Raw genomic sequence first — 27,384 nt, 5'->3', positions numbered from 1 at the left:
AGGCCTCCTGTTCGCTGGCTGAGACCTGCACTTGAGCTCTGTCAGACTTCAGTTGCATTAAGCAGAAGTTGCTAACTCAGCCGCAGGGACCAGGCAGGTCACTGGACTTAATAAGGGAGGCCTTCCAGGAGAAGCAGGGCTTGGTGACACCTGAGGCACGCCCATCCTGCCTGGAGCTGAGTAGGTGGAGCAGCCATGTGAACCCCTGGGCCTGGGTGGGCTCGTTTGCAGGACCAGCTGGAAATCTGGAGAGGTTTAAACAGGGATAGCTACTCAGATAGAAAGACAAATCTGTGACTGTGTGGTCAGAGCAGAGCTCTGGGCGGGATGGACAAGTCTCACATGCCACCGCTCCCTGCTTCTCCCAGATGGCCCACCTTACTAATTCCCATGACCTGCCTGGTCACTGAGGTTGAGTTAGCAGCCTCTATTCAGTGTAACGGAGAAGGCAATTGCAACCCACTCCAGTACTCTTGCCTGGAAAATCCCATGGACGGAGGAGCCTGGTAGGCTGCAGTCCATAGGGTCACTAAGAGTCGGACACGACTGAGCTACTTCACTTTTCACTTTCCTGCCTTGGAGAAGGAAATGGCAACCCACTCCAGTGTTCTTGCCTGGAGAATCCCAGGGATGGCAGAGCCTGGTGGGCTGCTGCTGTCTATGGGGTTTCACAGAGTAGGACACGACTGAAGCAACTTAGCAGCAGCAGCATTTAATGTAACTGACACCACCCTGGCGCAGGGCAACTCCCTGGACCTGGGGTCATTTTTGCCCCCAAGAGTCTCAGTCTGTGTGGGTGATGCCAGCACAGCTGGGTGCACTGCAAGGCCAGAAGAGGAAGCCCCTATTCCCTCTGGGGTAGCAGAAATGTGGTAAGGCTCTGGAATAGTCATGGGGAGAAGTGAGCCTGGGGCTGGTGATGAAAGGACCCCAGGGGACTAGGAGGCCGAATGCTGGAGCCCCGCACCAATCCCGTTGCCCCTGCTTCCTCCGCAGGGCCTGGTGGTGGCCGTCCTCTACTGCTTCCTCAATGGGGAGGTGAGTGTTCTAGGGTTGCTCTGCTGCCTGGGGAGCTCCCTTGTCATTGGATTGTGGTTCAGAAGGGCCACCTGGAAAGGGTGGCAGGGAGTGGGGTATGGTGTGGGTGGGGGAGACCAGGGCCTCCTGGCTCAAAATCTGTCTTCCAGGAGTCTGAGCTCACTTAACGGGAGCAACAGAATCACCCAGAGGCCTCGTTAAAACAACTGCTGGGTCCTACCTTGTTTCTAAACAGGCAAAAATGCATCCCTTAGGTCTGGGCTGGAGGCTGAGAATGTTTTAACAGGCACTCCAGGTGATTCTAACCCTCCAGCAAATTCAGGAAATGGAAAGTGCAGGCACCCCAACCCTAACAGAGGCTGCTGACTGCTGGTTGCCTGATGAGTGACCTCGGTCACTCCCCTGATCTGGGCCTCAGGCTTCCCATCTGTAAAGAGAGTAACTCTGGTGAAACGTCTGCCCCTCTGTCCTCAGAGACCTCCAAAGAGTGTGACTGCTGAGCAGGGTTGGGGGAGCTGCACACTTAACTTTCAGTCTCTGCGCTTGCCCAGAGCATCTGGGTTGGATCAGGAGGCTCCTGGCACAGAGGCCGTGCAGTTGACATTAGTTGAACATGGTACTGCATGCAAACAAACCCTTCCTGTGGCTGTCAATCATCTGGTTCACCCCACTTGAATGGAAGTAGCCTCTGATTTTTTTCCAAAAGTCAAGCATCAAACCTAGCCCCAAATGCTTTGCTGCTGCAGCTGGGGGTTGTGAAGGAAATTCCAAAGAGTAGCCCCCTGGTCCCTAGATGAGTTCTGAGCTACAGTGGCTTCCTGTGGACGTGTCCAATTGTCCCAGGTGACCATCTGGAAATTGTGGAACGATCACAGGCCCCTTCTTCAAGATAGGTTTGCTGAGGTTGCTGGTGAAAGGTCCCAAGGGAAAGGGGCCCCTCAGTATCTATGGATGTCAGGGCTGAAAATGGTAAATCTGAGTGGAGGGGAAAGCATGCCCTCCGGGCAGGAGTGGCAGAGCCTGTGCTGAGGCCCCAGTGGAAAAAGCAGGACTCGGACAAAGATCGCCCTTCCCTCCTGACTGACTCCTGGTCTCCGGGGGCAGGTGCAGCTGGAAGTTCAGAAGAAGTGGCGGCAGTGGCACCTCCATGAGCTCCCATTGCGGCCCGTGGCCCCCAGCTCCTCCTTCAGCAACGGCATCAAGGCCAGCACCTCGGAGCAGAGTCGGGCCACCCATAGGACCAGTGTCATCTGAGGCTGGTCACCCTAGGTCCTGAGGGCTGACCGCTGCAGTAGGAGAGCCTGCCTTTCTGCCGGATGCCGTGTGGTCTCTCCAGTGACTATTACACCCCTCCTTCTGGCCTTGGGGTGGGGTTGTGTTGATGATTCCTCAGAACTGATGGGGCCTGGGACAGCAAAAGGGCCTGGGATTCAGATCTGTTGAGTTTCCTGGAAAGAGTAGTTCAGGGGTCCCAGGAGAGGGCAGGGGAATAAATGGTAACTGGGATGAGACTTGGTGTTTGTCAGTCTTCTTGTCCTTGAGACGCAAGGTGGAGGATGATGTTCCTTGCTACTTTCTGGAGAAGGGGGCTTCCCTGACCTCCCTGCTCCAGTTTTCAGGAATAAGCTTAGAAGCCCAGTGAACCGGAAGACAGTGAAGAATAATGAAGCCTGGTGTGCTGCAGTCCATGGGGTCATAAAGAATCAGACATGACTTAGCAACTCAACAATAACCAGTGAACCAGAGAAATTGGCCTTGCCCTTGGCCTCCCCAGCCCTCATTGCAACTCACCCATCCAGCTCTTACTCCGGGGCCTTCAAGACAACTCGAGGAAGTTACAGGGAACCTTTTAATGACCCTAACAAGGGATGAGGCACCCTGTTATTCCTGCTTTCAGTTATCTTTGGTAATGGTGGTTTAGACACTAAGTCATGTCTGACTCTTGCGACCCCATGGACGGTAGCCCATCAGGCTCCTCTGTCCATGGGATTCTCCAGGCAAGAATACTGAAGTGGGTTGCCATTTCCTTCTCGAGGATCTTCCCGACCCAGGGATCGAACCCAGGTCTCCTGCATTGCAGGAAGATTCTTTACCGACTTAGCTATGAGGGGAGCCCTCAGTTATCTGTAGTACTGCAGCAAATGGGGCAGAAGAGAAACTGGTTCACCAAGGTCCTGTGACTTGACCAAGATACCCAGCTGGAAGTGGCAGCTCAGTGCAGGACTTTTGATTTTAAATCCCCAGGCTCGCTCCAAGGCTGTCTGTCTTCCCTGCTCCCAGGTCGGGATGAATGGGGGCCTGTCTCCCTGTCCTACTGGGAATTTTCATCTTATCCTTAACTCTCTGGATCTCAGTTCCCTCGCATATCAGCATTCCTTCTCTGCTGGACATGTGAAGATTAAAGGACTGAATATTTGAACCTTTTTACAAAGCACTGCCTACATGCTCAGGGAAAGCAGTGCTCAGGGAAAGCATTCGGGACAGGAGCAGAGGTGACCCCTCCCCCCAGAGTAGAGGGAAGGGCATCTTGCTGGTGGGTGGGCCCAGCTCTAGTCCTGGCTTTGGGTGACCTGGACAAGTGGCCCTGGCCCCCAACTTCTGCATCTCACCCCTGCAGACAAGGAGGTCACCCTCTCTCACCTCATAGACCGCCCCTGGGGTGAAAAGGCCAGCTTGCCCATTTTCCAGGGCTAAGAATACATGTCAGCCTGTATGGTTGATATAACTTTCTCCAGAGACCCCCATGAACTCTGCATCTTCGAATCAAGAAAAAAAAATCACGAGGTATAGGCACCCAGAAAGAGGACCTGGCAGGCAGAAACCCAAACCTCATGAGGCCAGAATGAACCAGGGAAGGCCTGAGCTCATCAGGTCAGGGAGGGGCTCGGGGCTAGTATAGAATGAAATAGGCTGAGGGTGGGGAAAAAAAAACCCACCTACTGGGCAGAAAAGGGACTGAAAAGGGGGCAATTTAATGCACAAAAATATAAAGCGGCCAGCAAGGGTGGAAATCTTCATTGGTTCCTGTCTCCTTCATCTGCAGGCCCCTGTATCTAGGCTGGTTGTTAATCATTATCCAAGGTTTGGCCAGTTCCCTGTACCCGTGGAGTCCAGATACGTGCTCTCTGGAGTGTGTTCTAGGATCAAAAATGGTGCTCTGAGGCTATCTGGCCCTGACCAAAGATGGACGCACATGCTATGTCAGAGATCCATTCATCACGTGCTCAGTTGTGTCCAACTCTTTGCAACACCATGGACTGTAGCTGCCAGGCTCCTCTGTCCATGAGGATTTTCCAGGCAAGAATACTGGAGTGGTTTACCATTTCCTCCTTCAGGAGATCTTCCCAACCCAAGGATCAAGTCTCCTGCATTGGCAGGTGGATTCTTTACTGCTTGAGCCATCGGGGAAGTCCCTACATCAAGAGGACATATTATAAGTTAGGCAGCTCTCCTGGAAGGGCTTCAGGCAGTACTCACAAGGAGAGTCCTCAGAGGGACAGCCAGCTGCTGGAAGCAGGGGGTTATCCTGGGATTTTGAGGCAACCCTAAAGGGCAGGGTTCAAATAAAGTCAAATGGTTTGAAAGCCTACTATATGCAAGCAATCCTGAACTCTGCTTCCCTGGCATGACCAAAGCTAAAGCAGGGAAAATGCAAAGGCCCTTTGAGCTGGTGGTAGAAAGTCTTAGGCACTAAGTGGACACCCTTTGCTGGAAGGATGATTCACTCTTAGTGTCCCAGGGGGCCCAGGGACCCTACAGCCCACATCCCAGCAGGTCAATAAAACAGGTGTGAACTGTGCTTCCCTGTGCAGCCGGCCTGGGCACAGTGACCTGAGCTGCTTCCTGGTCTATTCCCATCCCAGGAAGGGTTCAAGTAAAGGTTTTCAAATATGTTTATTCTTGTAAAATCAACATCCTATATAACATGGCTGTGGATAAACTGGTGCAGCTGGTGGCATGGAGGCTCCCACCTGACCTCTGGGCTGCAGACCAGCTGCAAAGACCCCTGGACCACTGGCCCAAACACACCAAGGCCAAGAGGCATCAATTTGAATGTCACATGCTGGAATTAGAAAAGTCTCATCTTTTCCACCCCTCACACTGCACAGCATGTGAGACTCAGTTCCCCAACCAGGGATCTAACCCGTGTCCCCTGCATTGGAAGCCCAGAGAGTCTTAACCACTGGATCACCAGGGAAGTCTGGAAAAGTCCCTTCATAGGCAGGCTTTCCCGTAACTTGATGTCCTTGGAGGAGGTCCTAAACTTTTGTAGGCAGGCCCCAGGGATGCATGCTGTTGTTGATGTGGGTGATGCTGTTGATGTGCAGGCCACTGATACCATTCAGGAAGAGAAGGAAGGAAGCTGTGAAGTCACTCCAGAACATCAGGGTGAGGCCCAAGAGCGTGACCTGGCTCCTGAGAAGGACCAGGAAGCTCAGGAGGCCCCCAAAGGAGAGAATGAATGAGATGAGTAGGAGGGTGGAGCCCATAGCCCACTTCCGCCAAGCGAGGGAGTCCTCGCACACCTGGGACACTATGAGAAACTCCAGGCCAAAGATGGCGACCACCACAGCCAAGGTGGCCACGATGCGGGCCACAACCAGGCCCAAGGCCAGCCAGGGCACCTGGATCTGACTCAGGTCTCGGAGGCAGTGCAACTCCGTCTGGTTGGAGGCAGTGCAGAAGCGCCACAGTCCGAAGAGGTGGTCACCTGCCAGGAGCCATTCGCCATCGCAGATGGAGATGGAGGAGAGGACCACAGCCAGGGACGTACACAGGGTGATGAGGGCTCGGGTGAAGGACTCAAAGAAGGACCGATGGGGCCTCCTTTGGCCCAGCAGCCTCTGTGCCTGGAAGACAGCATGGGGCAACATGTCAGGGAGGGCCCCCTGCCACACCCCACCAGCGTCTTCAGGGAGGACCCACAACATGCGGTTCAGATTCCCACTGCCACTGGAACCCTTCTCCCATCCAGCCTGCTCCCGGCCCACCCTCCATTCAAGACCTATAAGCATTGTCTGTGGATCCAGTTATTTATCAGGTAAAGAGTTCCCTGCCCTTTCTTTAAAGATTTTATAATGAATAAAAAGCCCAAATTCCATTTGCCTGTCTATACTCTTTAGCCCGTTCTGAAGTCAGAAAACCTGTTTGACCTGGCTATTGTGACCTTGAGCCAGCAGGCAGCCTTGGTTTCTTTATATGCAAAATAAGAACACTACAGAGTTATTAGCACATCAGTGATGGTTTCCTCCCCTGGCTCCTGGTCTCCCCTACTTTCATCCAAATCTGTACCTTCTGAACTTGCCAGGACCCAGGTGCTCAGTGATGTTTGCACTTTACCCTTTAGTCTGGCTTAGCCTGTACCCCACCCAGAACATGCCACCACTAAGTGTTCCAGCAGCTTCTGGGGTTGGAAGGGGAGTCCCTGGGGCTCCCCTTCAGTCTCTGGTTTCAGCCCTGAAAAGTGCACTGTCCTCTCTCCTGGCAGCCTGGGCCAAGCGCCCAGTGAGGTGTCTCTTGTTACAACCCTGAGGCACCCTCCAGTCATGGTCCCCCAACCCAGAAGCAAAAGGAATGCTTCAAAGAGTAGCAGGCCTTAGATGGCCCACAAGCCCTCCCAGAGCATCCTCCCCACCACCCTGTTCAGGCACACGGCCCTCTTCCCATGCCGAGGACAAACCTAGAGCTTTCTTCCTCACCTACTGGCTCTTCTACTTGAAAGGCTCTTCTGGCTGTCCCCCTTTCTCCATTCTTCATATCTCGACTGAAACAGCTCTGTAACCACCCAACACAGAAGGTACTCCCTCTGGTCACTCTCAGAGGAACCGTTCTGGCAAGTTACGTATTTCTGTCTGAATAGTGGTTGTGTGTTATTGACTGTCTCACTCGGAGACTGAGGTCTCCAGGAGGCCAGGGCCTTTCCCTAGCACCTGGCACTGTGCTCAAGAGCCATGAGATAAATGAACGTCAAGTTTGCAACCACTGCCACTTTCACCCGAAGCTCCCTTTAAACCATCCCCTGCCCAGTCCTAAATTATGTCCTTTACAGTGAGTGTGGAAGCAGCCCAGGTTACACCTTGGTTTGGGAGGTAAGCAAAGCAGAAAACTCAAAACTAGCGTGATGATCACTGCTAGGGAAACCAACCAAAAGGGGACTCTAGGGTCAGCCCTACCCACGTGCAAACGGAGGCTTCCAGAGGCAGGCCTGGGCCACCCCCTCAGTGAGGGGCAGAAAACAAGGCCACGCTCCTGGGAGACCCTGTGGTCAGAGCCCCAGCAGGAACATCAGGCTGCCTGCTAACCTGCCCAACTTAGCAGCCCCAGGGGTACAGGAAAGAATCCTGTTTGCTTTCAGCACTTCTGCCTAAGTTAGGATCCCATTTCACCCTTAAACCCGAGTCTGGACTTCCCTGGTGGTACAGTGGATAAGAATCTGCTTGCCAATGCAGGGGACAAGCATTCAATCCCCGGTCTTGGGCAGTTCCACATGCCAGAAGAACTAAGCCCGAGTGCCACAATTAAGCCTAGAGCCCGTGCTCCACAAGAGAAGTTACTGCAATGAGATGCCTGGGCACCGCGATCAAGAGTAGCCTCTAGGCTCGCCACCACTTAAAAAAAAGAAGGAATAGCTGCTTTTTCATTTAAAAAAAAAAAAAAGGAACAAACTAGTCTGGTGGAGTAGGAAACTTCATGGGGGGTATGCAAAGATGGCAACTGTCACAGAGGCCAAGGGACCTGCCCAAGAGCATTGACCTACGTCACAGTAAAGCATGGCATAGCGGCTCAACAGCTGTATCATGTGCGGGGGTTGGGGTGGGGATGCATGCTACCAATAAATACTGACTTGGGCCATCGTGTGAGGGGCTCAGTATGATGGTGAGGAAAAGGAGTGGAGGGGACTGAGGGACACCCAAGGACACCGATGCAGATCCAGACATAAAGGCAGCCTGGTGTGCTGTAAAGAGCATTCAGGAGGGAATCTAGGCTGTGGTTCTCAAACCATGTCTCCTTGTCTCTTAGCAGGGGGAGGGGTCCCCTCACTTCAACCCATCAGATCTCTTTTTCCTGCCAGAGCCACTGGGAATCTGAGTCTGTACTGGATTTCAATAGAAAATTTAGCTCTACTGCTAGGAAAACCAAGGGAGCTTTGAAACCTCTGATTACAAACCACAAAGGTGTTTGTTTTTGCAACAAGGTTTATTAGCCCCCTTGACTCTTGTTTCTCATCTACATTCTGTAGGGGTTAGTGACCGCTGCAGGAAAGCATAGCCATGAAGGCACCTCGCGAGGTTATAACACCCCTAGAGGTTGTTAAGTTTGTAGGATGGGAAAACCCCAGACGCAGGCAACAAGTCACAAGAATACAGCACCCAGAGGCCTTTTGACCTTGGACATCACACTGTCTGGAGAAAAAGCACATGCCGTCCTGTGCTCAGCCCCACCTGTCCTGGGCACAGATTGGACTTTAATCTCTAGGCTCTCAGACATTCAGAAAGACAGCTGACATCAGGTCATTTTCCCCCTCCCATCCCAGAGTAGGGCATCATTCAAACTCTGACACCAATAAAACTCCCAAGGATTAAATGAGATTATGTATATAAAGATGCTTGGCACATGAGCAGTCCTGATTTACCACAGCCTAGTCCTAATATTAGGAATAATAAGGTATCTTGAGTCCTCATTCCCTACCACTGCCCCCCACACCTGAGCTTTGAGCCATCTAAGGCCTGAAATCCTCTCCTGGAGGGCAGTTGAGCCTCACCATGGTCAGTGGAAGGTTTGTGGACCACCCAGGATGAGGGCAGTTGAGCCCTGTCCCTGATACTGCCCTGCCCAGCTCTGTGACCTTGGGCAAGTCACTTTAGTCTCAGGGCCAGGACTTGCTCCACTAAAAAAAAAAAAAAAGGAAGAGGCATTTTCCCTTTTCATCCAGCTCCCTGAATGATTTCTAGTGACCTGTAGAACAGTGTCACTTGACACTCTTGGGCTGCTGAGTCCACTGCCAAGATCCTGTTTTCCTCTACAACTCAGGACCCCATCTGATTCCATCCACCCCTAAGTAGACACTCTGGGCTGCTCACTACTCATTCTTCACATTACCCCTCCCTCCTTATTTGCCCCAACCCCCGACTGCTCACTTAGCCCAAGGCCAGGTCAGGCCCTTCTCCTCATCAGCTGGAAATCCATCTGTGCTCAGCCACTGAGTTGCGTCCCACTCTTTGGGACCTCACTGATTGTAGCCAGGCTCCTCTGTCCCTGTGATTCTCTAGGCAAGAGTACTGGAATGGGTTGCCATTTCAGTACTGGAATGAGCTTCCCCCACCCGGGATCAACCTGGGTCTCCTGATGGGCAGGTGGATTTTTTTTTTTTTTTTTTTAACCACTGAGCCACACAGAAAATCCCTTCTACAGCTTCCTAAACAGTAAGCCCATTCACGCCAGCATGACCCCAGGACACTGGTCAGAGAGGTACAGGAACCAGTCTGCTTGGTTTTTAGCTCTTTGACAAGTTATTTATCCCTGGAGATAACTAGTCCTGCTTCTGCCCTCGTGGTGGAGCTGAACCGAGTTCTGAACACCGCAACTGCATAGGACAGTCCCAAGCCTGTGGTTCAGTGTTAAGTGCTCCTAAGTGTCAGCGACTGTCTTCAAACACAGCCCGCGCCCCCAACCCCGCCCTGCCAGCCGACAGTAGCGCTCCGGGGTTTTAACTTCATCTTTTCCGCCCACCCCCAACCCCCTTCTCCATCCTTCGCTAAAAATCAAGTCCTTCAACCTGGCTACCAGTCTTCCTGCCCCTCCCAGCCCGGCAAGAAGCTCTCCCCCAGCCCTTAATCCTGTCGCAGTTTCTAATCTAGCATTCACTTCCCCGGACCCATCTAAATCCTGTTTGCAAGTTCTCTCCCCAGCTGGGCCGCCGGCTCTTCGAGGCGGGACCACACCAGATCCCACCCTCCACGCAGAAGGTACGGAGGCAGACCGGTCGGGACTTCAGATTATGCCCAGAACAGTAGGGAGTAACTCGCTGCATCCCGCTCTCGGGCTGCTGAATCCCAGCCGCAGGAGGTTTGCGGGCGGCTTGTAGGTGGAGTTTCTCCTGTTCGGGCCAAGTCTGGCTCTCACTCGCTTCTGGGGCTGAGCTGGCCGCCACCTCCAGGTCACTTCACCTGAGCCTCAGTCTCCGCATCTGTAAACTGGGCGGAGCTCTGGGGTCAGTGCTGTGGCGCTCTGAGCGCTCGCGGGCTGAGTTTGCTGGGCTCTGACCGCCAGGACCATCAGGTCGGGACACGCGTGGGCGGGACGCGTCCGCTATGGAGGCTCGGCTGCCGGGTAGGAGAATTGTACTCCAGAGGGGCGGAGGGAGACGGGCAGGTTCTCCAGCAAACGCCTCGCATCACTGGGAAACCTCATCTCTGCAATGCCGGCCCCTCACCTCACTACAGTCTGTTTCCAGGTTTCCGCGCGTCCCAGCGAATCCACCCCCGTCCCCGTCCCCCCAAAAGTCAATTTTGCGGAGGGGAGATGGTATTCTTGGCCTGGGTTCAGGAAAGTTCTGGCTTCCCGAGACATGCCTTCTCCTCCGGGGAGCGAACCTCACTCTACAAGTGGATTCCGTCCATTCTCCGCCCCCAAAGCGCCCCCTTTTAGGAGGGACCCTTCTGTTAAACCTAACCGATGGAAACAGAGAACCCCAAAGAGAAGTAAGACAACCCCCCGACCCCGAGACTTTTGGGAGCCTCGGGTGTGCGAAGGACCCAAGCGACAAGACCGAGCCACAGAACAGTGCTGGGGTGGAAGAGTGGTCCGAGGTGGCTTCCTGACTATCCCTCGGACCCTGGCAGGGCACTCCTACCGCTCTCACCGCGGCCGCTCGCTCACCTGAACGCCGAGGGCTGTCATCCTGCACCCGGGCTCTTCGCGAACTCCCGGCAGCTGCCTCCACGATCCCTAGCGCCGATCTGCTGAGGCAGACCCTCGCGGCTTGGGAATTTTCTTCTCAGGGGGCGGCGCCGGGGCGCAGGGTGGGTCGGAGGGCGGGGCGGGAGAAGGGCGGAGCGGGGAAGGGAAGGGAGGGGAGGGGCGGCGAGGAGAGGGCGGGGCGGCGAGAAGACGGGGGACGGGGAGGAGACGGGGGACGGGGAGGAGACGGGGGACGGGGAGGAGAGGGAGGGGCGGCGAGGAGACTGGGGACGGGGAGGAGACTGGGGACCGGGAGGAGACGGGGGACGGGGAGGAGAGGGAGGGGCGGCGAGGAGACGGGGGACGGGGAGGAGAGGGAGGGGCGGCGAGGAGACTGGGGACGGAGAGGAGACTGGGGACCGGGAGGAGACTGGGGACGGGGAGGAGAGGGAGGGGCGGCGAGGAGACGGTGGATGGGGCGGAGAAGGAGGGGCGGGGAGGGGCCCTGGGTAACAGCAAGCTGCTGGCCGGGCTGCTGGCGGGGCTGCTCCCCCCCGCCGGGGCCCCTGGGTGGACGCTGAATCAGCAGGGCCGCGGGAAGGAGCCACCGGGGAGGTGTGGGAGGCCAGGACACGGCCTAGAAGCGTAGGCTGGGGCTGCGGACCCGCGAAGTCCAGGCCTGGAGTTATTCCCTCGCTCTGAGGACCGCTGTGCGCCCGCCACCGATTTCCCAACGGCCAGGACAGCGCAGGCGGAAGGCCAGAGACCCAGGACCGGATTCCGCCCCAGCGTGTCCACCTGAGCGTCAGGGGAGGCAGAGGCGTCTAGACCGCAGTGCCCTCCTGGGCTTTGCGGCTTCCAGCACCTTGTACTGTGTGATCCCGGGCTCTTGTTTTTGTCTCTGTTATTCAGTCGCTAAGTTGTGTTTGATTCTTTGCGACTGGACGGACTGCAGCACGGCAGGCTTCCCTGTCCATCACCACCTTCCAGAGTTTGCTCAAACTCATGTCCATTGAGTCGATGACTCCATCCAACCATCTCATCCTCTGTTGCCGCCTCCTTCTACCTGCAATCTTTCTTAGCATCAGGGTCTTTTCCAGTGAGTCGGCTTTTCTCATCAGATGGTCAAAGCATTGGAGCTTCCTCATCAGTCCTTCTAATGAATATTTAGGGTTGATTTCCTTTAGTATTTGGACTTCCCTGGTGGCTTAGACGGTAAAGCGTCTGCCTACAATGCAGGAGACCTGGGTTCCATCCCTGGGTCGGGAAGATGCCCTGGGGAAGAAAATGGCAACCCACTCCAGTATTCTTGCCTGGAAAATCCCATGGACAGAGTAGTCTGGTGGGATATGGTTCATGGGGTCACAAAGAGTTGGACAGGACTGAACGACTTCACTTTCACTTTTCTTTCCTTTAGGATTGACTGGTTTGATCTCTTTGGTGTCCAAGGAACTCTCAAGAGTTTTCTCCAGCACCACAATCTGAAAGCATCAATTGTTTGGCACTCAGCCTTCTTCATGGTCCAACTCTCACACCTGAACGTGACTATTGAAAAAACCATAGCTTTGACAACAGACTGTTGTTGGTAAAATGATGTCTCTGATTTTTAATATGCTGTCTATGTTTTTCATAGCTTTTCTTCCAAGGAGCAAGAATCTCTGCGCCACGGTTAATAAATGAGATAATATTCATGAAAGATCAGAGTCTTGCCAGGCCCTCAGTTAAGTGTGAAAATAGTGGAATCTTCAGGGCAGTCTTTCCTGTGTCACTTTTGTCTCCCCCAAAGGGGTTTGTACACCCCTAACCCTAATACCCCCTCCCTTCCAAAGGGAGAATGTACAACCCTGCCTGCTTCCTTGCCACCTCCTGCATGCATGCTAAATTGCTTTAGTCATGTCCGACTCTTTGTGACCCTATGGACTGTAGCCCGCCAGGCTCCTCTGCATGGGATTCTCCAGGCAAGAATACTGGAGTGGGTTGCCATGCCTTCCTCCGAGGGATCTTCCTGACCCAGGGATCTTCCTGACCCAGGGATGGAACCTGCACTTCTTTTGTCTCCTGCATTGGCAGGTGGGTTCTTTACCACTAGCACCATCAGGGAAGTCACCTTGCTGCCTCAGAGACCATCGAAAAGGCAAATGACAAGGATTTCCCTGGTGGTGCAGTGGTTAAGACTCAGCACTTCCATTGCAGTGGGCATGGATCCCTGGTTGGGGAATTAAGATCCCGCATGCCAGATGGTGGTCAAAAAAGTATTAAAAGAAAACAGCAAACAGGACAAAACAAAACTCATTGTTTTTCCTGGACTCTTGACAAGGCTAGAGTTCTCAAGTCCCTGCCCCCAAAAGGGTAAATTCCCACTAAGACCTTCCCCTCCCTTCTCAGTTGTAGGAAGATGTGTGTTGATAAACAGGGAGGGGGTTTCTCCTTAAGGTAAGGCAAGATCTCCTTTCTCCTTAACTGAGTGAAGTGAAGTTGCTCAGTTGTGTCCGACTCTTTTCGACCCCATGGACTGTAGCCTACCAGGCTCTTCCATCCATGGAATTTTCCAGGCAAGAGTACTGGAGTGGGTTGCCATTTCCTTCTCCAGGGGATCTTCCTGACCCAGGGATCTAACCCGGATCTCCTGCATTGCAGGCAGACGCTTTACCATCTGAGCCATCAGGGAAGCCCCTTAACTAAGTACGGTGAATTAAATGATTTGGCTCATTCACACAGGCAGGTAGCCCCCAGTGACTTCACTCACGTTTTTAGTTGTTGTTCATTCACTAAGTTGTGTCCATCTCTTTGTGACCTCCATGGGCTGCAGCCTGCCAGGGTCCTCTGTCCATGGAATTCTCCAGGAAAGAATACAGGAGTGGGTAGCCATTCCCTTCTCCAGGGGATCTTCCCAACCCAGGGATGGAACCCAGGTCTCCTACATTGCAGGTGGATTCTTTACCATCTGAGCCACCAGGGAAGCCCCTATCTTGAGTTTACCCAAGGGTATTTTCACTTAATGCTCCCAACCCCCTTCTCCCTGTCGGATGTTCGTCTGATTCCAGTACTGCCTAAGACACCTTGTCAAATCCCTTAACCTATCGCCCACTTTGTGCTTGCTAAGATTCTGTGTGTGATCAGGCACATTTGTGTGTATGCTGCCTGTTATGCTTTTTTGGTAAGAATAGAAAGTCTTGAATCAGTGGAAATTAGAGTGACATGTCTTGTCAGCAAGATCTCTGGAGAAGCAGAAATGACTTAAGGATAATAATGAGGAAGTGATGGTCCCCTTCCAATCATTTTATGGTCATAAGAAAGCCCAGGTTCTTCACTGATGGTCCAGTGATTAAGACTCCATGCTTCCACTCCAGGGGGCACCAGTTCAGTCCCTGGTTGGAGAACTAGATCCCATATGCTGCATGTGGCCCAAGACACAGTCAAAGTCTAGGTGGAGCTTGTGCCAAGGACCAGGTATCCTGTCTGGTCACCTGGGTGGCCCTTCCTTTGAATTAGAGGGTACCAGGGTTTCCAAGATCCCTCCACAGCACCAGTGAAACAGAAGGGAAGGGGGTAGGGCAGCCTGAGAACATGACATAAACTGGTTAGAAGCAAATGGTTCCAAGATGGTGGACAAGTCCAACTTCCACTAGATTTTGAGCCTAGTATATGTTCACTGTATCACGTTAGTTAAATGACTTACCCACAGGTGCCATGACAGTTCCAAAGCCAACCATTAAAGACCAAAAAGTGGATGATAATCTAATTCCTAGAAATCTCTTCTCCAAAGTAGTTGCAATAATCCTCCCACTCATTAGCCTGTGAAATTACTCAGTCCATTAAAGCTAATCACACATTTTGAGGCTGCTCTCACCTTCTGGGATGGCCCATACACTCTGTCTTTGGAATGTGTTTTTCTCTAAATAAATCCATTTCTAGAGGAAGAGATGTTTTGACAGAAGCAGAGGTCTGAGTGAGACCATTGCTGGCACTGAAGATGAAAGGGAGCCCTTAGCCAAGGAATGAGAGCAGTCTCTAGAAACTGGAAAAGAATTTCCAGGCTTCCAGTTCAAGATGGTGGAATAGAAGGATGTGTGCTCATCACCTGCGAGAGCACCAAAATCGCAACTAGCTTTTGAACAACCAAGGACAGGAGAATGCTGGAACCCACCAAGAAAAGATACCCCAGGTCCAGGACAAAATAGAGGCTGCAGCAAGATGGTAGGAGGGGCACAATTATGATAAAATCAAATCCTACACCCACCAGGTGGATGACCCACAAACTGGAGAACAATAATACCAAAGAAGTTCTCCCACTGTTGTGAAGATTTTGAACCCCATGTCAGGCTTCCTGGTCTGGGGCACCAACATAGGGACTGGGAATCCAAGGGAATCTGACCTTGAATGCCAGAGGGATTTGAATATAGGACTTCCACAGGACTGGGAGAACACAAACAAAATCTTGCATGCACCAAGACCCAGAAGAAAGGAGCAGTGATCCTACAGGAGACTAAAGCAAAACTACATGCTAGTGTTGGAGGGTCTCCTGTGGAGGTGTGGGTCGGCAGAGGTTCACCACAGGGATGGGACCACTGGCAGCAGCAGTCTGGGAAGGTTCCCCCTTGGCATAAATCCTCTTGGAGTTTGCCATTAAGTCTACCTTAGGGCTCATAGAACCCAGGGCTGGGTCACCTCAGGCCAAAGAACTACCAGGGAGGGAGTGCAACCCCACTCATTAGCAGATAATTGGATTACAGCTTTACTGAGCAAATCCCTGCCCACCAGAGCAAGACCCAGTCACTCCCATCAGGAAGCTTACACAAACCTCTTAGCTTCTTCCATCAGAGGGCAGACAGAAGAAGCAAAAAGAACCATAGTCCCACAGAGGCTAGAACAAAAGCCACATTACAGAAAGTAAATCAGCATGAAAAAGAAAGTTCTGTCCCAGATGAAAGGACAAAGTAAACCCCCAGAAAAACAACCAAATGAAGTGGAGATAGGCCATGTTCTAGAAAAAGAATTCAGAATAATGATAGTGAAGATGATCCAGGATCTCAGGAAAACAATGGAGAAGATACAAGAAATGTTTACCCAAGACCTAGAAGAACTAAAGAACAGAGATGAATAATACACTAGAAGGAATTGATAGCAGAGTGATTGGGGCAGAAGAGCAGATAAATGGCCCAGAGGACAGAATGGTGGAAATCATTGCTGCAGAACAGAATACAGAAAAACGAATGAAAAGAAATGAAGACAGCCTAAGAGACCTCTCAGACAACAATAAACACACCAACATTTGCATTATAGGGGCCCTAGAAGGAAAATAAAGACAAAAAGAGCCTGAGAAAAGATTTGAAGGGATAATAGCTGAAAACTTCCCTAACATGGGAAAAGAAATAGTCAACCATGTCCAGAAAGCACAGAGAGTCCCAGACAGGATAAACCCAAGGAGGAACACACCAAGACACATAGTAATAAAACTGGCAAACATTAAAGACAAAGATAAAAGATTAAAAACAACAAAGGAAAAATGACAAATAACATACAAGAGAGCTTCCATCAGGCTATCAACTGATTTCTCAACAGAAACTCTACAAGCCATGATATATTTAAAGTGGTGAAAGGGAAGAATCTACAACCAAGAACACTCTACCCAGCAAGACTCTAGTTCAGATTTGATGGAGAAACCAAAAGCTTTCCAGACAAGTAAAAGTTAAGAAAATTCAGCACCACCAAACCAGCTTTACAACAAAGGCTAAAGGAACTCCTCTGGCAGGAAACACAAGAGAAGGAAAAGACCTACAGAAAATAAACCCCAATTAAGAAAATGGTAATAGGATCATACATATTGATAATTACCTTAAATGTAAATGGATTAAATGCACCAACCAAAAGACATAGCCTGGCTAAGTGGATGAAAACACGTGCATGTATACACTTCCACTTATCACATTACTCTGCTTGACCCCCCAAATTGTAGGTAATTATTTTATATTGTTAAGTTAATCATGTTCCCATTATGGCTTGCAATTGTAATTATCTTTTATGTTTTTGTCTGGCTGTTGATTGTGAGAGCTTCCCTGGTGGCTCAGGTGGTAAAGAATGTGTCTGCAATGCAGGAGACCTGGGCTTGATCCCTGGGTTGGGGAAGATCTCCTGGAGGAGGTCGTGGCAACCCACTCCACTATTCTTGCCTGGAGAATCCCTGTGAACAGAGAAGGGAGTCTGGTGGGCTACAGTTCATGGGGTTGCAAAGAGTTGGACATGACTGAGTGACTAAGCAGAGCACACTGATTGTGAAAATTGATAAAGGTCTTTTACTATTGTGATTATGTAACTATTAGTCACTTAATACCATTGTTTCATGATTGGTCAACAGAAAAATAGTAGAACCCTATATAAACTATCATTTAATAGAAAAACCTGTAATCACTTTTTAAAATTCAGATGCATATCAGATTTATCTTGGAATTAAAAAAAAAAAACCCAGAAAAAAAGAAAAAGCCCAGGTATTGCTTTTTCTCTCCAGAGCTCCAGATATGTTTCTAATGAGCAGCCAAGGACTGGACTATATGACACTTTTTTACTTTTATCTAGTTTCTTTCACTTTTTCTATTTCATATTCAGTGCTCCCATTTTGTTTAGTTTATGTTTTCTAGCTTCTCCATCTCTTTCTCTCTCTCTCTCTTTTTGATGTTCTTTCTCAAGACTTTATCAAGCATAGTATAAAAGCTTTTATATACATATATGTAAGTAGTATATATAATACATATTTTAGAAAGCTTATGAATTTTTGCCTGACTAAAAAATTATGTCATTTTGATTCCACTTGTTGGACAGTATGAATAGAATGCTGCTGCTGCTGCTGCTAAGTCAAATCAGTCATGTCCGACTCTGTGCGACCCCATAGATGGCAGCCCACCGGGCTCCCCGTCCCTGGGATTCTCCAGGCAAGAACACTGGAATGGGTTGCCATTTCCTTCTCCAATGCATGAAAGTGAAAAGAGAAAGTGAAGTCGCTCAGTCGTGTCCGACTCTTAGCGATCCCATGGACTGCTGCCTACCAGGTTCCTCTATCCATGGAAGTTTCCAGGCAAGAGTACTGAAGTGGGTCGCCAGTGCCTTCTCCAATAGAATGCTAGATTTCTAATTAAAAAAATAGATATGCAGCAAGCGACAAACATTTACTGTATAGCATGGGGAACTATAGTCAATACCTATAATGGAAAATAAGCAGAAAAATAATATATGTGTATATGTATAACTGAATCACCTTGCTGTACACCTGAAACATTGTAAGTCAGTTATACTTCAATAAAGAATATATATTAAGAAAGAAGAAATTAATCCACTTCTTTCCTATAACTTTGTCTCTCACCAAATTCTTTCTGTGATGAGACATGAAGAACTTTCATCAAATCCTGAAACCAGGTGTGTGACCTTAGTTGGGAGACTGGGTTTTGACTGGGTTCGAGTCCTGGCCACGTGGGTTCAAGTCCCAACCTGAGTTGCATGGTTTCACCAGGTCTGAGCAGAGCAGCTTGGCAGTGCCCACTGCATTCCCAGGTGAGACAGTGAGAGGCTGACAATCCACTCAGCAGGAGGTGACTGTCTGGAGGGGCAGTGTTTCCCAGTGTGGGGTGGAAGGAGGGAGTTGGCAGGGGCAGACGTGCGGGGGAATGAGAGGGTGGGCCCTTCAGGGGTGAAATCCAGAACAGCCTGGCGTGAGTGGTGGGAGAGCAGAGAAGCTACCTTCTTGCTTGGCTCTCTCTGCCTTTTCTCCACCTGTCCTACTTCTAGGCCTGGCCAGTGTCAGGGAAAGAGGACTAGTATAAAGAAAGCAAGGATGTGGCCCCCACTTGCCCCTCTGACCACTCTTGTCTGATGAGAAAGACTCAGGCACTTGTCTTATAACAGAACATTCCAAGGCAAGGGCACAGGTATCATTTAATGACTCAACCGGTTCAGTCAGCAAGTACCGCCCACCTCCAGACCATCTTACTCTAGGCTGCTTCCTCTGCCGGAAATGTACTTCCTCAAAATCCTCACATCTAAGACCTACCACCTCACCCCCTGCCGTGATCACCTAGTCTGAAACAGAGCTCCTTTGTCCTCTTTTCGCTTCCCCCTTCCCACCCCCTACCCCCCACACATGTCTCCTCTCCCTCCACTGTGTAAACTCCAAGAGGCCAAGGACTCTGCCGTGTTCACTATTGTATCCCTGGTGCCTAGGACAGAGCCAGGCACATGTGTTGTTGTTTAGTTGCTAAATCTTGTCTCTTTGTGACCCTGTGGACTATAGCATGCCAGGCTCCTCTGTCCTCCACTATCTCCCAGAGTTTTCTCAAATTTGTGTCCATTGAGTCTGTGATGCTAACCATCTCATCCTCTGCCGCCCCCTTCTCCTTTTGCCTTCAATCTTTCCTAGCATCAAGGTCTTTTCCAATGAGTCAGTTCTTCACATCAGGTGGCCAAAGTACTGGAGCTTCAACTTTAGCAACAGGCACCTAGTAGGAGCTCAATAAATATTGAATATATGGATGAGTTAACTGTATACCTATTGTGTTTCCACTGTCCTGGCTAATCAGAGACAAAGAAGAAAAAGACAAAGTTCCTGTTGGGGTAAGATGCTTGGGTTTTAGGGTCAAAATCTGCCTCCCCTTCATTTCTGCTTCCTCCCCAGCCTCCCCAGTTCAGGCCCACATCCTCCTCCTGTCTGTTCCCTCATATCCTGGTCCATACCATCCTCTTATGTCTCCAGCTCTAGGCTCCAGCACTTCTAATGTGGATGATGTTTAACAGCCTCCAGCTGGACCTCCCTGCCTCCACTCTCGACCTCCCTGCCTCCCCTCTCAACCTCCTCTGTCCCTACATGCAGCTTCCCATTCCCTCCTTCCCAAGGCCCATGAGGCTGCTGGCTGCTCTACCCTCGGAGCCTCATGCTCCTGGCTGGCTCCAGGTGCATGTGCCCACCGGCACCCTAAGTGGGGAGCTCTGTCCAGTCTTAGGCTTCCTATGTTCATGGTCCCCTGGTGTAACAGGCCTTCCCTGGTGACAGCTGGACAGGCTGTCACCTCTTCAAGGACTTCCTTTGACTTCACCAGCCAGAGTAGCAGATTCCCCACTATTGCCTCTGGGTCTCCCTGGGTATCTGCCCCACCTCATCTTGTAGACCCTGTGCCCCAGCTCCTCAAAGGAGAAAACCCCAGGGCAGGGGCCTACTAAATGTCAAAGTGGAGCCGCCTGCCCCATCTAAGCTTCCTTGGGGTCAGGGGTCATTCCACACTCTGTGCCAGGCAGTTGGCTGGACTCTACACACCCACTGCTCCCGTCCACTCCCATGACCCTCGCAACACCAAGAAGGACCAACCCCCAACACTTGAGCCTGTTACTTTTGTATTTTTTTCTTTTCTTTTGTATATATTATCTCTCTCTTTAAAAAAAAATTTTTTTATTGAAGTACTGTTGATTTACGATGCTGTAGACCTTCATATTCTCTTGATCATTAGCTAAACTTCCCTACTTGTCTGTTTCCCTCTCTAAAACACAACACACAACCTTAGCACTAGGTCTCTCTCTCACCCCTGCATGCCCATTGCAAGAGCAGGGACTGGTCCATACAGCTTGCTATTTGATGAAGCAGCCTCAGATGCACTGTGGGCAAATCACTTCTCTTCTGTGAGCCTCAGCTTTCTGTCAAATGGGAAAACACATCCTTCTTGGTGTTGTGAGGGTTGTGGGAGTGGACGGGAGCAGTGGGTGTGTAGAGTCCAGCCAACTGCCTGGCACAGAGTGTGGAATGACCCCTGACCCCAAGGAAGCTTAGATGGGGCAGGCGGCTCCACTTTGACATTTAGTAGGCCCCTGCCCTGGGGTTTTCTCCTTTGAGGAGCTGGGGCACAGGGTCTACAAGATGAGGTGGGGCAGATACCCAGGGAGACCCAGAGGCAATACTGGGGGGTCTGTTAGGAGTTGCCTAGTTCACTGGACAGTGTCAAAGCTGATGACTACTTCTGCCTGCTTTAAGCCTGGATGTCGGGTCCCTCCAACTCTCACCTGCCTTAAGGGTCAGCCCCCTTGCCTGACCCCTGCCCTCCCCATCATCTCCCCACGACTCTGCCCTCACTCACCGGGTCTTCCTCTTCTCCTAGCCCCCTCCTCATCCCCTCCATGCCAGACCTCCCCTGCACTTTGCCTTCTCTTCCTCAAGCTCCAGCCCCACATTCTGGCCTCCTCCAGGGTGCCTGATTGCAACACAGACTTTGTTTACTGCATTCTAGTGGCCCAGGGGCTTCTCTGCCTGCCCTGGGGTTTTACTCTATAGCACGTCCCCCATGGCCAGGAGGGCAGCAAGTGTGAGAGGCCCAGGGCATCAGTGATGGTGACGGGAGGTGGGCGAGGGGACAGAACTGACCAGTGGAAGGGATGAATGAATGAAGCAGGAACCAGACATCTTACCTGAGCATCCCTGTATATCAGAACCACCTCTCTGCCATGTTGTCCGAAGGTGAAAGGGAGTGATGTAGGTGGGCTTGGAGGATGGTCTTTCTGTAGGGTCTCCCCTTTCTAAATTCAAGTCTGCCCTTAAAAATGGGTACCCCTTCAGGGCACCAGCACCTGCATATTTCCAGGCAGAGTGAGAGAGACTTCTAGCACCTTCTGTCTCTCTTTTTTTTTTTGGCTATACTGCAGGGCCTGGGGGATCTGAAGTTCCCAGACCAGGGATTGAACCCGTTTCCCTGAAGTGGAAGCATAGAGTCTTAACCACAGGACCACCAGAGAAGTCCCTCTAGCATCTTCTTTGCAGGCTTGGACCTTGGACTTCTCAGTACACACGCTGAGACACTAGTCTCTAGGGGATGGTCTCCACTAACCAGACACACTAGACGTATCCAGGTGCTTATATAGAGCAGACTGCTGGCCCGTCCCTTCCCAAAATGCACTGGTGCTCTTTCCTAATTAGTGTACCTCACCTGTCACATCAAAGTGTCCAAAAAGCAAAATTAGATGCCAGGAATTGATCATGAGCACGAATGGTGACAAAAGAATTCAAATGGTTTGGACAGGGCTTCACCTAAATCCTGGGGAAGCCCAGGCAATATCCTACCACCCACTTTATAAGATTTGATGTTTACAAGGAAGGTAGACTTCCCTTCCCTCAGAAGGTCCAGAGGAGTGGTAAAGGAGAGAGGTATGGTCTCCCTGGGGGAGTAGAGGGATGGAGTGGGAGGTAGCTTCCAGACTTTGAGCCAGCATGGTCTGGTAGTCTGGCCACTTACCACCTCAGTCTGTAGACATGTTAAAAGCAAAAAAAGTTGTCAATTCAAAACTTGGGAGGTTTGGGGGACTTCCCCGGTGGACCAGGGGTTAAGAGTCTTCCTGCTAATGAAGGGCACACAGGTTCAGTCCCTGGTCTGGGAAGATCCTACATGCCTTGGAACAACTAAGCCGGTGCCTCACAACTACTGAGCCGAGCTGTAGAGCCCGAGCTCAGAAACAAGAGAAGCCACCACCAGTGAGAAGCACCGCAACTAGAGACTAGCTCCTGCTTGCCACAACTAGAGAAAGCCCATGTGTGCATAACAAGGAAGACCCAGTGCAGCCATAAATAAAAAAAAAGGGGGGGTGGTTTGGAACATCCCTAAAGATCAGGGACTTCCCTGATGGTTTGGACTCCTTGCTCCCACTGCAGGGGGCACGGTTTCAGTCCCTGGCTGGTGAACTAAGATCCTATATGCTGTGCAGTGCAGCCAAAAAGAAAAGATGATTTGGACCCCCAAAGGTCCTTTTACTGTGTGAACAGTGGCCACTTTGGATGACTGCCCTTTGGATGGATGGCCTTCCCAGGAGGTGCTAGTGGTAAAGAACTTGCTTGCCAATGCAGGAAACATAAGAGATGCAGGTTTGGTTTCTGGGTCAGGAAGATGCCCTGGAGGAGGGCATGGCAACCCACTCCAGTATTCTTGCCTGGAAAATCCCATGGACAGAGGAGCCTGGCAGGTTACAGTTCATGGGATTGCAAAGGAGTTGGGCACAACTTATCAAATGAGCATGCAAACGCCTTTGGGTGGACTGTTCTTTCTGGGGCCCCCAATCTTACCATCAGCTCTGTTCACTCCACCATGTTGCCTGCCTGGCCCTTGTAGGATTTAAGTTGATAATCCCAGCCCTGTGTTGTCCTGGTAAATAACCCAGCCACACCTTTAGGATCTGTTTCCACCACTTCTTCCCTGACAGGCCCCAGATTTTGTTCTCTGTAACTGCTTGCTTGAGACCCAGCCATCTCTCTTGTTCAGATTTGAGACCTTCTGCTGCAGTTTCACCCCCATGGCAGTGATTGCCCCCTTCCTAGTTCAGGCTCCTGAGAGAGAATCTCCTTAGTCCAGAAAAGTGAGGTTGCTTGATGTAAAGGAAGCAGATGGCCTGAGTAGGTCATTCTGGGGCTGGGGGTCCAACCTTGTCCAAAAGAGCTGTAACCAAGAGCTGGGGGCAGGGCATCCTCCTGAGCAGCAGAGGCTCTGGGCAAGAAAGCAATGAGGCAAGGGCTGTACACTCAACAGAGAACCCCTCCCTGGAATAATGGTATCCCCCCATCCTGGGCCCCTCCCCTGAAGTGTGCCGAGGGTACGCTGTCCAGCCAGGCCTCTCAGACGCTACTCTTTGCCAGCCTCCAAGCTGACTATCTCCTTTCCACCTGGTATCAACTCGTGCATGGTGAGGGGACCCTTCCTTCTCTCTTCAAGCTTTGTTCTGGGTGATATTTCGTCTCTGACCTCATGAACTGATCGTTTATTTACATTTCAAGAATCTAAATGCAGCATTTTCCAACTCTGATATATTTCCTGGCTATTCATGTGATTCTCAAACTTCTCCTGTAAATGATGCACCCTCATCTTTTCATTTTGTTGAACTGAGATTCAGAGCCTAGCCCATCATTCTTAGACCATAACACTTGAACATCCAGATCCTTCAGGAGTTTCCTTTTTTCATTTCCCCAATGGGACTGCCTTTATGTGTTTGATTTATATCCTTAACCATTGTGTATCCTTGTGTGTGTGTGTGTGTGTGTGTGTGTATGTGTGTGATTTTTGCTTTCCTAAGTGGCATTATGCTATAAATCTTGTTCTGTTTCCCACTGTTCTCACCCAAAGGCATGATGAGAGGCCATCCTTATTGATAATATGTAAAAATTGGACTCAATGTTTTATACATAATAGGTTGGGTCCCAGTAGTAGCTGGTGAGATCAATTCTGCCAGGGCATAATCACCATATACAGGAAATGAATACAATATATAAGTCAATATCAGAGTGCCTCAAACATCATCAGGGTAAATATTGTTTCATGGGAGCTTCCCAGGTGGTTCAGTTGTAAAGAATCTACATACTATTGCGGGAGCCACAGGAGACGCAGGTTCAATCCCTGGGTGCGGAAGATCCCCTGGAGGAGGGCACGGCAACCCACTGCAGTATTCTTGCCTGGGAAATCTCATGGACAGAGGAGCCTGGCATGGTATGGTCCATGGGATCACAGAGTCAGACACGACTTAGTGACTGTGCACATACACATTATTCATGAATTTTTTTCCAAAAATAGTTTGATTAGACTTCCCTGATGGTCCAATGGTTAAGAATCCGCCTGCCAATGCAGGGGGCATGAGTTCAATTCTTAGTCCAGGAAGACTTCACAAGCCACCGGGCAACTAAGCCCATGCACAGCAACTACTGAAGCCCGCTGCTGCCTAGAGCCAGTGCTCTGAAACCAGAGAAGCCACCGAGACAAGAAGCCCTCACACCGCAACTGAAGAGTCACTCCTGCTTGCTGCAACTAGAGAAGGCCTGAATGCAGCATTAAAGACCCAGTGCAGCCAAAAATAATAAATAAAGTGTTAAAAAATACTAATAAAAAATAGATCGACAGATGTAGGTTGCATTGTAAAAAGTATTCTTTACTGAGGGTCCCAGTAAGAAAACTAAACAGTCAAGTTCATTGCTGCTTATTGCTTTTGATTGCTGTTACTCATCCACTGCATTTTATCTGTTCACCTTAGTGATGAACAATAGGTCACTCCAGAACCCTCACCCTACCACCAACCACACTGGTGAATATCTTAATCCATGTCCGTCATGTGAGCCTTTATGTCTTGGATGCCTCCAAGCACAGCACCGAACAGGCTGAGCCAGCGTTCACAAAATAGAAAGGCTCAGAGGCCAAATTAGATGCCTGGATCACACAGACTAATGTCAATCAGCACCCAGCGAGAAGGCCAGGTGGGTGGGAGAGATGCAGTGGGTTCACATGCAGACCTAGGATGCCATACAAGAGGCTGGGAGGTATGTACCACCTGAATCTTGGTATGTGGTCCTCACCTGTCTTTTCCTTCTTACTCTCTCTGATATTAGCCTTTTCCAACGAAGGTGAATTATTAGCACAACAGTTGAGGTTTGAGCCAGGGTCCCAGCAGACAGAAGGTGACTGAGGGCAAACACTCACACTTTGAGAGTCAAAGGACAAAGGATGAGTAGGTCTGGCTACAGGTGTAACTCAACATTTAGTCTGATCAACAGCCCTGGTCTTTCTGCAGCAGAGGACCCTTAGGGCAGAATGGTTGTCACCGAATAAGAGCTGTATCCAGATCATGACTATTATGTGCCTAATGTTTTACAGTCTGTGCCTCATGAAAACTGAGTGGGGCAGGGGTACTGAGCATCTTCTGGGCCCTCCATCCCTTTTCATCTATATTCAGTGCGTTCTCTGGATCTGTCTCATATGTCTTACCTACCTATACTTCACAAACCTTCTGAGTTTCACCCTTCCCATTTGCCTGATGGAACTGAATGTTCTCCAGCAACCTGGCCGATGCACATTACCTGCTCCCTAGATGCCAGGTCAGGGGCACATGTACACACTTAGATTTGTTACACATGCCCGTGGCTGCATAGAATGACCCCTCTGGACACGAGCACCCAAAGCAGCAGAGTTTTCATTTCCCAACATCCTTGCCAAATGTGATTTTCTCCTCCTGACATTTGCTATTTTGATGGGTATAAAATATTGTGATGGGTACGTAACTTCATAACCTCACTGCTTGGTATCCTGGGTGCTCTTTTTAAAGGGTTTCACAAATCTATCTCAGATATTTCCTAGAGACTTTGCAGAATGCCAAGCCACTGAGATGGTGAGCAGGGAACCAGAAAATGCCTCTCTCTGGGGAAAGTATCAGTGGGGATCGGACAGAGTGGGAGAACTGTGGGATCTGGGGCTCTCAGCCTACCCACCCCATTGCCCCAGGCAGTTTGGCCCGGCTAAGCAGTGCTAGAGACAAGGGAAGACACCTTCTGTCACTCTTCCCTCCCTTGCCACTCACCCCAGGTTGCCACCCACAGAACTGGTCCCAGCTGGGAAGACATGGGGCTTCCCAAGTCTTGTCTACTTAGGCAGGATGCCACAAAATCCAAGCAAATCACTACACCTCCCTCTGCTGGCCTCTGTCTCGTATTGTTACTGAAAGGAATTCGTGGGTCTGGTTGCTCACCACTCAAAAGGCAATAAACAGGTCAGGTTGGTGGAAAGGAAAGTTTGTTTTATTTCAGAGCAACAGCCCTGGGCAAGGGTGGCAGACATCTGTCCAAAGGCCCGCTCTCTGCCCCTGACAAACAGGCTTTACAGACAGAGTTGCCGGGGCGGGGGTTGGGGGGGGGGGGGCGTGTTACAGGCAGGAACAGCACAGTCATCTTTAACAGTCATCTTCAAATTGGTGGTCAGCGGTCTGACCAGCATCATCTTGACTGTTTTAGGTACAGTTAATCTGCAGTTCCGGGGTGCACTTGTTCCCATTTCTTCGTGGTCCATTCTAAGAATTGTGGCAGCTCATGTCCTGGGTACAGTCTGGTCATCATGTAGCTAATTCCTCCATCTGGTGTTTTGGTATCTATAAGACGGGTCACAGGATATGGCTCAGAATATTATCTACAGCCCTTGAGAAAGAACTAAAGGTCCTTGACTATGTCTAATGACTACATTATTATTATTTAGTCTCCTTTGACTGTTTTCCTTTGTGTCTGCATTTCTCATGTCTCTGATTAAACTTATCCTTTGACTGAAGTTTTCCACAGGCAAAGGTGGGCAGAGGACGTGGGGTGGGGTGGGGGGGCCTACGGTCCTGCTCCGTCTCAGCACTGCAGGCAAAGAATCCACTTGTAAGTCCCCCAAAGCCTGGCACCCCGTTGCCTCCTTTCAACACACACCTCTGCTGATGCCGCCCAGTTCTCCTGGACAAGGTACGGCTGTGGGTGTTGTGGGTGGAGTCTTGTCCTCTCCACCGTGAAGTCTTGTCATCTTGTCCATGTCACTCCGTCCCACTGAAGCCAGGATCTCAGAATCTGGCTGTGACAATAGGTACACGGTCCGGGGCAGCAACAGTGATGGCCTGATGGGTGGACACATAACCCAGACAGGCCAGTCCCGGGCT

The 27,384-nt window shown here is 50.6% G+C and overlaps 2 protein-coding genes across 3 annotated transcripts in view; one reads left to right on the top strand and one right to left on the bottom strand.

Annotated features, from left to right (window-relative positions):
• SCTR (secretin receptor) overlaps window positions 1–2,552 on the top strand; it is a 74,878-nt gene extending 72,326 nt beyond the window's left edge. Inside the window, exons 12-13 of one of the 2 annotated variants that reach the window (XM_061439795.1) lie at window positions 997–1,038; window positions 2,143–2,552. In XM_061439795.1, coding sequence (XP_061295779.1) covers window positions 997–1,038; window positions 2,143–2,292 — 192 coding nt within the window. In that variant the 3' untranslated portion in view covers window positions 2,293–2,552. Of the gene's footprint in view, window positions 1–996 lie in introns of both variants that reach the window. The other variant, XM_061439789.1, reaches the window with a different exon arrangement.
• A 2,361-nt stretch (window positions 2,553–4,913) lies between these two features.
• TMEM37 (transmembrane protein 37) lies at window positions 4,914–11,067 on the bottom strand. Its single transcript, XM_061439804.1, has 2 exons — window positions 10,918–11,067; window positions 4,914–5,888 (listed from the first exon to the last, which is right to left on the bottom strand). The coding sequence occupies exons 1-2, from the start codon at window positions 10,936–10,938 to the stop codon at window positions 5,298–5,300; spliced, it is 612 nt and encodes a 203-aa protein (XP_061295788.1). The 5' UTR covers window positions 10,939–11,067; the 3' UTR covers window positions 4,914–5,297.
• Between the last annotated feature and the right edge of the window lie 16,317 nt (window positions 11,068–27,384).

This window comes from Bos javanicus, chromosome 2 (genome assembly GCF_032452875.1).
Source record: "Bos javanicus breed banteng chromosome 2, ARS-OSU_banteng_1.0, whole genome shotgun sequence".
NCBI lineage: Eukaryota > Metazoa > Chordata > Mammalia > Artiodactyla > Bovidae > Bos > Bos javanicus.
The sequence above is the reverse complement of the archived record's forward strand: the minus strand, read 5'-3'. Positions and strand labels throughout refer to the sequence as shown.